The sequence below is a fragment of the Salvelinus fontinalis genome, chromosome 10 (genome assembly GCF_029448725.1).
Source record: "Salvelinus fontinalis isolate EN_2023a chromosome 10, ASM2944872v1, whole genome shotgun sequence".
NCBI lineage: Eukaryota > Metazoa > Chordata > Actinopteri > Salmoniformes > Salmonidae > Salvelinus > Salvelinus fontinalis.
This window is the reverse complement of record NC_074674.1, coordinates 3,218,727-3,231,649: the sequence shown is the minus strand read 5'-3', so window position 1 is coordinate 3,231,649 and position 12,923 is coordinate 3,218,727. Positions and strand designations below refer to the sequence as shown.

Here is a 12,923-nt window from a genome sequence, read left to right as displayed (position 1 = left end):
TGTGCGTGTGCGTGTGCGTGTGTGTGTGTGTGTGTGTGTGTGTGTGTGTGTGTGTGTGTGTGTGTGTGTGTGGATCAGTCTGTTTGTGTGTGTGTGAGCGAGTAAGAGAGAGAGCATGTGCATATCTTCAACAGTAGCCACTTTTGCAATCCAAGTTGAGGTGGATTTTAAACAGTTAAAATATTGAAAATACTGTGTACACTTACTAACAAACTAGTGACAGTTCTACACAGACTCTCATTATGTAGGTTTGTTGCCGTGATGACACAGATAAAGCCTACTGAGCTTCTAGCCACTTCCTTTGAACAAAGCAGCCCTGGTCGACTGTTTTTTATGTCCCACTAATCCACATTGTCTCCCACTCTTAGCCGTTAGATAAGATATGCTTTATTTACATAACAAACAAACAAGATACAAAGGAAGATGAGTCTTAGTCTAATACAAGTAAAAGGTTAGTTGAAATATAAGTAATGTACTGTATATTAAAACTTAACAATAATAGCACTTCAACTACAAAGAGTGCGTGGGTGAGAGGATGTGTGTCATGTCTGGCAGAACATGTACATCTTTCCTCCCTTTGAAGTAATCTTATGGTCAGGTGCATTCTGTCAATAAGTAGTGTACAGTTTCTTAAACATGTTCTCTAACTCATGTATTTCTATTAATCTATTGCTATTTAGTCTACCATGGTTACAAATCTTTACATCATTTTGGAAAAGATAGAGACAGCAAAATCAAACAGATATTTGTAAGAGGTTAAAACTTATCCTATTAGTCAGAGAAACCCTTTATATATTTACTACTAATATTAAGAGTGTCAGATCCATGACAACTTGGAGGATCATGGTTATTTTCTCTACCTGGCGTGTTTGGAATGTAGAGGTATATAACAATTAAAAATGAACACCTCTGAGTTGCAATACCTAGAGATCCAGAGCAGCTCACAGTCCCTAAAGCCACACAGTTGAAACCCAGCAATGTTGACCTGCTTAGGCAGTGGCATGGTGTTAAGCCAAGGCTAAACCAAGTCAGTGAGGACGGAGGATGGTCTATCGACAGGCTCTCCCATTGCCAGGAATTCAGCCCAGTTCTGGCAGAAGCCACGTGAGTAGACCCCTGTGTCGTCAACAAGGCCACACGGATGACTCTGGCCATTTTTCCTCCGCAGTGCAAGTTGTGCCTCCCGTTCTGTCACATTGTAGCTGATATTGATAAGTTGCAGCACCAGCAGGTTTAGCAGGCCTGCTGTGACAATACTGCTGTACCAGGCACAGGTGAAGCACAGGGCTGAGCTGGAAAAACATCAGCATGAGCAGAGTTACACTTAGAAATCAGCATAATGTTTTATCTTTCAGTTCTATTTCAGTTGGTTTTAGTTACCTGATTCTTTAAGTAAATCTTCTTGTACTTATTTAAATAACTCAAAACATTTGGTAACTACCTGGTGCCAAATAGCAGGCAATTTAGTGGTGCTTGTTTCAAAGAATCCTAAATACACCAAAAGTAATTATTAGGTAATTACTATGTAATTACAATTGTCATTGTGTAATACATTTTAATGTGTGTACATTTTAAGCAAATACCAGGTACCTTAGTGTACCTGTACTGACTGTAGACACCAGGGCAGTAGAGTAGGGCGGTAAGCAGGTTCTGTTGGGGACACACGCTGCGCAGCACCAGACTGACCCCATACAGAGAGGTCAACAGAAAGAGGAGCAGGGTCAGCAGGAAGCTGCGATGATTAGCCTGGCCCACACAGCTGTTAATCCTGCCTCAGCAGTGATGCACAAGACAACAGAGACACAGACACACAAAGACACCCTCAGTTCAAATGACAGACTTCTGCTGTGTTTGCATGTGAGAGTACAATTAGCATGAATGTGAGAGAATGTGACTATGTGCTCTAAATGTGTCTGGTTGTGTTGGTGCATCTATCTAAATGCCATAGATAACAGATTGTCCTGGTTTGAGGTCGCCTCACCCTGCTGAAGGGTGAACCCCTGTGGGCCCTACACATGTCTGTACAGCCTGGTCTGCTTTGGTGACGTCTTCTTGGCCTGACAGTACGACACATTTACATTTACATTTAAGTCATTTAGCAGACGCTCTTATCCAGAGCAACTTACAAATTGGTGCATTCACCTTATGACATCCAGTGGAACAGCCACTTTACAATAGTGCATCTAAATCTTTTAAGGGGGGAGGGGGGGCAGAAGGATTGCTTTATCCTATCCTAGGTATTCCTTGAAGAGGTGGGGTTTCAGGTGTCTCCGACACTTAGTGAGATCATGATTTTGTGTTGAAGAGAAGTGTTGAGCGAATATAATTGTGGGGGTTCTGAGAGATTAAAATATTGCATGTGTATATAGCAGGGAAGTAGAGTCAGACGTGATTACGCTGTGGTTAGCTGAGTGTTGCAGAAAGGTATTTCTGTCATCCTGTTGTTGAACAAATAATGGTGTACTAAATGACTGATCCTCCACAACAGACAAAGGTGTTTAATGAAACTCACCAGATACAGTGGTGGTCCAGGCGCTGGACACAGCCTCCACAGATCCGGCAATGTCCCGCCCGAGGGGGACGCACCACTTTGCACAGAGGACACCTGCCCCCCTTCACTGTCAGCGACTGTGTCTGCTGTTCCACTGGTCTGGCTGGGGGGGCTGGCAACACTGACTGGTCCACTCCATTCTGAGAGGCAGAGTCTTTGTCAGACAGTTGGTAATGATTGGTGCTGGTGCTGTGCGTGTCAGCCAGGGAAGGCTGCACGAAGCCTGGCCCCATCTTTGTGCGCACGAAAGATATAAGAGTAAGAACCACACCCATTGTCACGGTCACCAGCTGCAGGTGACTTACGTCCCCACGAGGTAGGATCTCTGTGATGAAGAGGAAGTACATGTAGGCTAGGGAGAAGAGCGCTAGGCTGAGGAAGAAGAGGGTGCGGCCCTTCTTCCGGTGTGTGGCGTAGTAGTACCACAGCACCAGGCCAGGCAGGGCTGTCAGAATGACCAGGCCCAGCAGGAAGTGCAGGGCTGCCAGCCGCAGTAGCATGGGAAGCAGCCCTAAAGCTGGGACCATGGAGATCTCCACCCGCCTGTCCCCTGATAACAGTCTCAACCTCAGCCGGTCCATCACTGCACCAAACACAGGCAACGCACAGTCAGGTTTCTGAGGCTCACCCTTCAGCCACCTGGAAAATACATGAGTGCAGGGATGACAGAGAGGAAACACAGAGAGGGCAGGGGGTTAGACCAAGAACTTGACTTGGGTAGGAGCTCACCGGAGCGGAATACTGGCACCTCAAATGTTCTACTGCAAGAGCTCCTGTTCCTTTTATAGAATATTAGCTCAAAAGTATTGTGGAGATCATGAACCTAAATATAAACAGTACCAGCACCCAAAATGAGTACTGGCAAATATTTCAGTCCAAGTCAAGCACTGGTAAGACGTGAACTTGGACTGCTGAGTCCTGCCATGATCCTCTTTCCCATTCCACCCACCTCACCTGCTGCAAGCTTCATCCAGATCATCACAGTCATAGCAGCATCCATGTGGGTCCAAATCACATTCAAAACAGCACATGGCATCATCTGGCTCTGGAGGCTTAAACTTCTCCCATTTCATTCTGGCTATTCACAGATCCTCTTGAAGGTCCTGTGCAAAAGAACAGCAACAATAGAGAGACACAGTCAAACCACATTATAACTATACTTAACAAACATATAAACACAACATGCAAAGTGTTGTCCCATGTTTTATGAGCTGAAATAAAAGATCACAGATTTTTTCCATATGTACAAAAAAGCATATTTCTCTCAATTGATGTGCACAAATGTGTTAACATCCCTGTTAATGAACATTTCTCCTTTCCCAAGATAATCCATTCACCTGACAGGTGTGGCATATCAAGAACCTGATTAAATAGCATGATCATTTCACAGCTGCACCTTGTGCTGGGGACAATAAAAGGCCACTCTAAAATGTGAAGTTTTGTCACACAACAAAATGCCACAGAGGTCTCAAGGTTTGAGGGCGCGTGCAATTGGCATGCTGACTGCAGAAATGTCCACCAGAGATGTTGCCTGAGAATTTAATGTTAATTTCTCTAACATAAACTGCCTCCAACATAATTTTAGAGAATTTGGCAGTACGTCCAACTGGCCTCACAACCGCAGACCACGCATAACCACACCAGCCCGGGACCACCACATCTCGCTTCATCACCTGCGGGATCGTCTGAGCGTCTGAGACCAGCCATCCAACAGCTGATGAAACTGATGAGTATTTCTGTCTGTAATAAAGCCTTTTGTGGGGAAAAAAAACTATTCTGATTGGCTGGGCCTGGCTCCCCAGTGGGTGGGCCTATGCCCAGTCATGTGAAATCCACAGATTAGGGTCTATTGAATTTATTTCAATTGACTGATTTCCTTATATGAACTGTAACTCAGTAAAATCATTGAAATTGGTGCATGTTGCATTTATATTTTTGTTCAGTATATACATTATTTGTTCTTTCGGTGTGGTAAGGATATGGAGAGTAGTCTTCAGTCTTCATTCAGTGAAGTGCTTCAGTAATATGGACTGTGTTGGAAATCTTATTCCATCACTGAGGTAATGGTTACCAGTGACTCGTTCTATAAAAAAGTGGTCAGATGAAGCAGATGCTAAACTACAGGACTGTTTTGCCATCACAGACTGGAACATGTTCCAGGATTCTTCCGATGACATTGAGGAGTACACTACATCAGTCACTGGCTTCATCAATAAGTGCATTGATGATGTCGTCCCCACAGTGACTGTACGTACATACCCCAACGAGAAGCTATGGATTACAGGCAACATTCACACTGAGCTAAAGGGTAGAGCTGCCGCATTCAAGGTGCGGGACTCTAACCCGGAAGCTTACAAGAAATCCTGCTATGCCCTGTGACGAACCATCAAACAGGCAAATACAGGGCCAAGATGGAATCATACTACACCGGCTCTGACGCTCATCTTATGTGGCAGGGCTTGCAAACTATTACAGACTAAAAAGGGAAGAACAGCTGTGAGCTGCCCAGTGACACGAGCCTACCAGACGAGCTAAATCACTTCTATGCTCGCTTCGAGGCAAGCAATACTGAAACATGCATAAGAGCATCAACTGCTCCGGACGACTGTGTGATCACTCTCTCCGTAGCCGACGTGAGTAAGACCTTTAAACAGGTCAACATACACAAGGCTGCGGGGCCAGACGGATTACCTGGGCGTGTGCTCCGGGCATGTGCTGCCCAACTGGCAGGTGTCTTCACTGACATTTTCAACATGTCCCTGATTGAGTCTGTAATACCAACATGTTTCAAGCAGATCACCATAGTCACTGTGCCCAAGAACACAAAGGCAACCTGCCTAAATAACTACTGACCCGTAACACTCACGTCCGTATCCATGAAGTGATTTGAAAGGTTGGTAATGGCTCACATCAACACCACTATCCAGAAACCCTAGACCCACTCCAATTTACATACCGCCCAAACAGATCCACAGACTATGCAATCTCTATTGCACTCCACACTGCCCTTTCCCACCTGGACAAAAGGAACACTTATGTGAGAATGCTATTCATTGACTACAGCTCAGCGTTCAACACCATAGTATCCTCAAAGCTCATCACTAAGCTAAGGATCCTGGGACTTAACACCTCCCTCTGCAACTGGATCCTGGACTTCCTCATGGGCCGCCCCCAGGTGGTGAGGGTAGGTAGCAACACATCTGCCACGCTGATCCTCAACACTGGAGCTCCCCGGGGGTGCGTACTCAGTCCCCTCCTGTACTCCCTGTTCATCCACGACTGCATGGCCGGGCACGACTCCAACACCATCATTAAGTTTGCAGACGACACAACAGTGGTAGGCCTGATCACCGACAACGATGAGACAGCCTATAGGGAGGAGGTCAGAGACCTGGCCGGGTGGTGGCAGAATAACAACCTCTCCCTCAACTTAACCAAGACTAAGGAGATGATTGTGGACTACAGGAAAAGGAGGACCGAGCACGTCCACATTCTCATCGACGGGGCTGTAGTGGAGCAGGTTGAGAGCTTCAAGTTCCTTGGTGTCACATCAACAACAAACTAGAATGGTCCAAACACACCAAGACAGTTGTGAAGAGGGCACGACAAAGCCTATTCCCCCTCAGGAAACTAAAAAGATTTGGCATGGGTCCTGAGATCCTCAAAAAGTTCTACAGCTGCAACATCGAGAGCATCCTGACTGGTTGCATCACTGCCTGGTACGACAATCGCTCGGCCTCTGACCGCAAGGCACTACAGAGGGTAGTGCGTACGGCCCAGTACATCACTGGGGCTAAGCTGCCTGCCATCCAGTACCTCTACACCAGGCGGTGTCAGAGGAAGGCCCTAAAAATTGTCAAAGACCCCAGCCACCCCAGTCATAGACTGTTCTCTCTACTACTGCATGGCAAGTACCGGAGTGCCAAGTCTAGGACAAAAAGGCTTCTCAGCAGTTTTTACCCCCACGCCATAAGACTCCTGAACAGGTAATCAAATGGCTACCCGTACTATTTGCATTGTGTGCCCCCCCCAACCCCTTTTTTTACACTGCTGCTACTCTCTGTTTATCATATATGCATAGTCACTTTAACTATACATTCATGTACATACTACCTCAATTGGGCCGACCAACCAGTGCTCCCGCACATTGGCTAACCGGGCTATCTACATTGTGTCCCGCCACCCACCGCCCGCTAACCCCTCTTTTACGTTACTGCTACTCTCTGTTCATCATATATGCATAGTCACTTTAACCATATCTACATGTACATACTACCTCAATCAGCCTGACTAACCGGTGTCTGTATGTAGCCCCGCTACTTTTATAGCCTCACTACTGTATATAGCCTCTCTTTTTACTGTTGTTTTATTTCTTTACCTACCTATTGTTCACCTAATACCTTTTTTGCACTATTGGTTAAAGCATGTAAGTAAGCATTTCACTGTAAGGTCTACACCTGTTGTACTTGGCGCACGTGACAAATAAACTTTGATTTGATTTGAACATCTTAAACTTGCATGGTAATGTCACCTCTGTCAAGGCCTGAAGTCAACTTTCGCCTCCTACAGTGCATTCGGAAAGTATTCAGACCCCTTGACCCCTTGAATTTTGTTACGTTACAGCCTTATTCTAAAATCGATTAAATTGTTTTTTCTCCTCATCACTCTAGACACAATACCCCATAATTACAAAGCAAAAAAAGTTTTTTTAGACATTTTAGAAAATGTATCATAAAAAAAACTTCAATATAAAATTTCCATAAGTATTCAGACCCTTTACTCAGTACTTTGTTGAAGCACATTGGCAGCAATTACAGCCTCAAGCCTTCTTGGGTATGATACTACAAGCTTGGCACATCTGTATTTGGGGAGTTTCTCCCATTCTTCTCTGCAGATTCTCTCAACCTCTGTCAGGTTGGATGGGGAGTGTCGCTGCACAGCTATTTTCAGGTCTCTCCAGAGATGTTCGATCGGGTTCATGTCCGGGCCCTGGCTGGGCCACTCAAGGACATTCAGAGCCTTGTCCCAAAGCCACTCCTGCATTGTCATGGCTGCGTGCTTAGGGTTGTTGTCCTTTGGAAGGTGAACCTTCGCCACAGTCTGAGGTCATGATTGGCGGTGTGCTGCAGAGAAGGTTTTCCCATTTTCACAGAGGAACTCTGGAGCTCTGTCAGAGTGACCATCGGGTTCTCGGTCACTTCCCTGAACTTCTCCACCGATTGCTCAGTCTTGGTGGTTCCAAACTTCTTCCATTTAAGAGTGATGGAGGCCACTGTGTTGTTAGGGACCTTCAATGCTGCAGAAATGTTTTGGGACCCTTCCAAAGATCTGTGCCTCAATACAATCCTGTCTCTGAGCTCTTACGGACAATTCTATCAACCTCATGGCTTGGTTTTTGCTCTGACATGCACTGTCAACTGTGGGACCTTATATAGACAGGTGTGTGCCTTTCCAAATCGTGTCCAATCGATTGAATTTACCACAGATGGACTCCAATCAGGTTGTAGAAACATCTCAAGGATGATCAATGGAAACAGGATGCACCTGAGCTCAATTTCGAGTCTCATAGCAAAGGGTCTGAATACTTATGTAAATAAGGTATTTCTGTTTTTTATTTGTAATACATGTGCAAAAATTTCTCAACCTGTTTTCACTTTGTCATTATGGGGTATTGTGTGTAGACTGATAAGGGATACTTAAAAAAAAAAAAGTCTGTAACTTAACAAAATGTGGAAAATGTGAAGGGGTCTGAATTCTTCCCGAATTAACTGCATACGAAAAGCTAGCTTGCTGCTCTAGCGGTATGTACGGTTGGAGCATCACCTTTCTCAAATCCGGCCCTCAAGGTGTGCAGGACTGATTCAAGGACTGACTGGCGCCCCAGATGAGGGGTAGTTCTCCCGGGTGGGGCACTGCATCGCAGTGCTAGCTGCGCCACCAGAGTCTCTGGGTTCGCGCCCAGGCTGGGCTGGGCTGGGTTTGCGCCCAGGCTCTGTCGCAGCCGGCTGCAACCGGGAGATCCGTGGGGCGATGCAAAATTGGCATAGCGTCGTCCGGGTTAGGGAGGGTTTGGCCGGTAGGGAGGGTTTGGCCTGTAGGGATATCCTTGTCTCAGTATGTAAAAATGTAATAAAATGTATGCACTCTACTGTAAGTCTCTCTGGATAAGAGCGTCTGCTAAATGACTGAAATGTAATGTATATCTGGGTGCCAATAATCAATCAGTTAACTAGCAGGGAGAGAAAGACCTTGAAAATATTATTTGACACTGAGTACTCTCTTAGATGGTCTACTTCATGGATATAATTTAAGAATCTCTTTGTCTTGACCCCCCACAGACAGTTCTTCATCAAGGTTAAGTTGTCTGAAAGGTCTCCACTACTTGCGCTCAAATCGATTGCAAGTGCACACACACATTTTACTAGTCTTACCAACTAGGAATACTATACCATCATCTGCCTCATGAAGTGACATGGGGAGTCAATTAATGGAATCAATTAAAATAGCTTTTGATTTTAACAAGTTTTACAATAAAATGCCTTTCCTCTAATATGTGGCTTTTAGAAACAAGGCCGTCATTTCCTTAGGGAAGACCTATCTGGGCCAACTAAACCCCGGTCCCCAAGCACGCCAGTCGTACAGTGAGATAGAATGTACGTTGTTGGAGTGACTGCCAGTGTTGGCTTTGTCTTCTGGCATTCTACTTCAAATATAGCCCAGCTCTTCGATAGTGAGTGAATTTAAGTTAAAACTGCAGAGGCAGTCTAAATATTGACTTCAATATTTTCTTCTCATTAAATTAACTTGAAATAACTGTAGGCTATAGTTACAGTTTAAAGGGGAAGGTTGAACAAACAATGCAAATGTATTAAACAATTATTAAGTAAATATGTTTAATGTTTCAATCCAATATTCTAAATGAATGGGATATCGCATACCAATAAACAAGGTAGTCAATATTTTGACCAATTCTGCAGTTTAAACTTGTTCCCAGAGAATTACATCTCATAACGCCTATGATTGCTTCAGTAGCCTGCATTGTGTAAAATTGTGTGCATCTAGCTTACCTTTGAGAGAAAAGAAGTGCATAACCTACATTTACCTGGACCGAAGATTTCTTCGGTGGAAGCACCTTTTCCTCGAAGACTAGGCTAAAGACCCTTTGTTTTAGGAACATCAATCATTTTTATTTATTTATCTTATGTTTTTCCTGAAATATATGTCTGATTTTCCACGTCAAACCAAATATCCGTTTCAATCTGTTTTAGTTTATGGTCGGTTGACACGTCTACACTAGAAAAACTTCAGTCCGAATTTACGTGGCCGCGAATTCCAGGTGGTACCGGGGTATCCAACAAGCTTTGATAGGTGTGATATCCGTTTCAGTCAAAAACTTTGTATAGTGTAATATCCTGTAATCCAGACGTTTTTTTTGGCGGGGAGAGCTTGATTAGGTTTTATTCCTCCTCATGGGAAAGCAACATGTCGGTCATTGTAGAGGAGCAGATTTGATGAGAGGAGATAGCCAGATTGGCTTGGGTGACAGTGTTGAAAAAGGTAATTGGCATGCTTTCCAGTGGCAGGGATAGCGTGTGGCAGCGAATGGAGGTGGTATGCATGCCGCGTATTCTCAGACAGAAAGTGTCACCACTGCGCCTGACTACTTTGGAGGGGGCAACACAATTTAAATAGCTCAAATGGTCTATTGCGATACATCATGGGAGGATGGTATACTTGTAAATGTGCTGATGTAAACAGTAGGCTAAAGCTTTGTTGGACATTAACAAAATGTATTTGTCTGACATGATATCCCGACCTCCACTCAGTGCTGTGAATGGCTGAGGCTGATGGTCCTTGCAAAGTCAATGTTCTGCACCTGAGACATTGCATAGTTTATCATTTTTCAACATCTCTATAGAAATACATGATATTAGACTATACTGAAATTGCCTTAAATGCCACGATAAGCACAGATGCATAGACCTCACCCCTGATATTACCATCACCCTGCTCTAATGTGGTATAGGTCAATCACCCTTCTCCAGCCAGTTGTTCCCTTCAATAGCCTTTAAAATTAGTCTGATACCATTTTGTTATTACGGCTGCAGAATTGTTGGCTTGGAAAACTTTAGGTAACTTTAGCCTGGTGTTTCTGCTGCTACATGGACAGTATGTCATGGGTGTCCCTTTCCATGAATGATAACACTGAGGTGTTAAAAAGTCCAACAACAGCCCTGATAATCCACACTGAGTTGACTTGGTGTGGGAGACAAGACAGGCGACATAGTCATGCAAGAGGGGAGTAGGAAGATCAGTGGGACAGACCCACCCTTCGGCATCATATTTCCTCCAGCCAGCAATATGACCCGTCCCCATCAAGTGTATGTGTGATGGGAAGCAGGAATCACATTATGTTAATAGGTAGAGTAATACAAAAGCAGTGCTTTCTGATGTAAGGTTATACTGAAAATAAACAAAATGATAATTGACTTTTGACAAATAAAAATGTGCATATTCAGAGGTGACATATTATAGCTCTAACCTAAATGAGGCATCTTAGTAAACCAAGCCCCAATGAGCAGCAAACAACCAAAACAGACAATTGTCTACTGACAAATAATTGTGTGTGACTCACAATGCACACAAACATTTGAAAAAACCAAACAGTTATGTAATTTGTACCAGTTTACATGGATTCTGATTATATGGTTATGAAAAAACATTATTGTGTACAAGTGAATGACATGAAATACATTTTAAAAAGTGTGCATATTTAGATTTCTCTATAGATTTCACTTGTAAATACCCAATCACACGCACACACACACACACACATTGGGATATCGGTACACAGCTGACTTTTCACTTTACAGTAATGTCCACTCTGGTGATGCAGTGTAGATGGACTGGATCAATACACAGGATGAAGCTCCCCCTGCCACAGGTTATTGGATATGGTCCCATTAGTCAAGCTGTAGTCCGGAACCATGCAGCAGTTAAAAAGCCTGGCGCACATAAGCTCTGTCAGATACAGACTCTCTAATCTATTTTGGTGGGGTTAATGCAGTCAGTCACAGACAATAACAAGTGCAACGTCTGACTAGCATGTACAGCTGTTGTCAGCAAAAGTGGAATGAACGAGTGTAGACCACTGGAGTCTGGTGGGAGGAGCTATAGGAGGACGGGATCATTATATTTGCTGGAATGGAATCAGTGGAACAGAGTCAAACGTGTGGTTTCTATGTGTTTGATATGTTTGATACCATTCCATTTATTCCATTCCAGCCCTTACAATGACCTTGTCCTGCTATAGCTCTTCCCATTAGCCTCCACTGGTATGGGCCTATGTGTAAAGACCTAATAGGGTTGAGGAGGTTGTTGTATGGCATCTGCCTGTGTATGATGACTTGAAGTCACCCCTGAGTTTTTTTGTTGCCGTTAACCTTTCCTTTGAAATCCCATCATGATATCAAAATGTGAAAATATTCCAAAAAAAGGTATTACTTATGCAAAGGATAATAACATGCAGCACATACTCCAGATGTGTTTTAAGTTCAGTTCTAGAATTTTGACAATGTCAGATCTGCTGTGATGTCTTTCTAGTTTGCCTATTCTCCTATTAACTGTCTGTGTAAATCCATGGTGTCCTTGTTGTCCTTACTAGAATGTGTGAACTGTTGTAAGCCAATATCTGTGTAGAGGGTGTGTGTGTGTGTGTGTTTATTAGTGGGTGTGGGTATTTGGTTGTGTGCGTGTGTGTGTGTCTAAACTGTTTCTCTCGTTGACCGGGGGGATTCTCTGGTGCTTCTAACCCCATGCAAGATGCTGCCCATACCGAAGGTCCTGTAACAGACACCACGACAGTGACGGTACTATCAGAGCCTGGCTCTGAGACAGAAAACACTTCACTTTCTTCTGATGTCCGTACTGATGTCCCAGTGGAGGAAGAGGGCCTTGTGGAGGACGACGGACTTGTGGAGGAGGAGGGCCTCGCAGAGGAGGAGGGCTTTGTGGAGGAGAAGGGCTTCGTGGATGGGGAGGGCTTCGTGGAGGAGGAGGGAGTTGTGGAGGAGGGGGCCTTGTGGAGGAGGAGGGCCTTGTGGAGGAGGAGGGAGTTGTGGAGAAGGAAGGACTTGTGGAGGAGGGAGTTATGGAGGAGGGGGGAGTTCTGGATGAGGATGGCCTCATGGAGGAGGAGGGCCTTGTGGAGGAGGAGGGGGTTGTGGAAGAGGAGGGCTTTGTGGAGGAGGGGGGCCTTGTGAAGGAGAAGGGAGTTATGGAGGGGGGCCTTGTGGGGCATTGAGGACTATACCACCTCAGTCACCGGCTTCATCAAAAAGTGCATCGATGACGTCGTCCCCACAGTAACCGT

General features: G+C 44.7%; 1 protein-coding gene across 3 annotated transcripts; it reads right to left on the bottom strand.

Moving 5' to 3' along the window:
• Positions 1-371: 371 nt before the first annotated feature.
• LOC129863388 (palmitoyltransferase ZDHHC23-B-like) lies at positions 372-10,183 on the bottom strand. 3 transcript variants are annotated; one of them, XM_055935340.1, is made up of 5 exons: positions 9,654-10,183; positions 3,506-3,654; positions 2,513-3,190; positions 1,601-1,768; positions 372-1,292 (listed from the first exon to the last, which is right to left on the bottom strand). In XM_055935340.1, exons 2-5 carry the CDS (start codon positions 3,622-3,624, stop codon positions 1,019-1,021), a joined length of 1,239 nt encoding a protein of 412 aa, XP_055791315.1. In that variant the 5' UTR covers positions 3,625-3,654; positions 9,654-10,183; the 3' UTR covers positions 372-1,018. The 3 variants fall into 3 exon arrangements, with proteins under 3 accessions (XP_055791315.1, XP_055791318.1, XP_055791317.1); XM_055935342.1 differs by having other exon boundaries at positions 1,030-1,292; positions 1,591-1,768; XM_055935343.1 differs by lacking the exon at positions 9,654-10,183 and having other exon boundaries at positions 3,501-3,590.
• Positions 10,184-12,923: the final 2,740 nt, after the last annotated feature.

Coding starts and splice junctions, on each gene's coding strand:
- LOC129863388 (XM_055935340.1), bottom strand. CDS start 3,624: ATGAAATGGGAGAAGTTTAAGCCTCCAGAGCCAGATGATGCCATGTGC. Junction 1,769..2,512: donor CTGGACCACCACTGTATCTG/GTGAGTTTCATT, acceptor CTGCTGAGGCAG/GATTAACAGCTGTGTGGGCC. Junction 1,293..1,600: donor GGTGTCTACAGTCAGTACAG/GTACACTAAGGT, acceptor ATGTTTTTCCAG/CTCAGCCCTGTGCTTCACCT.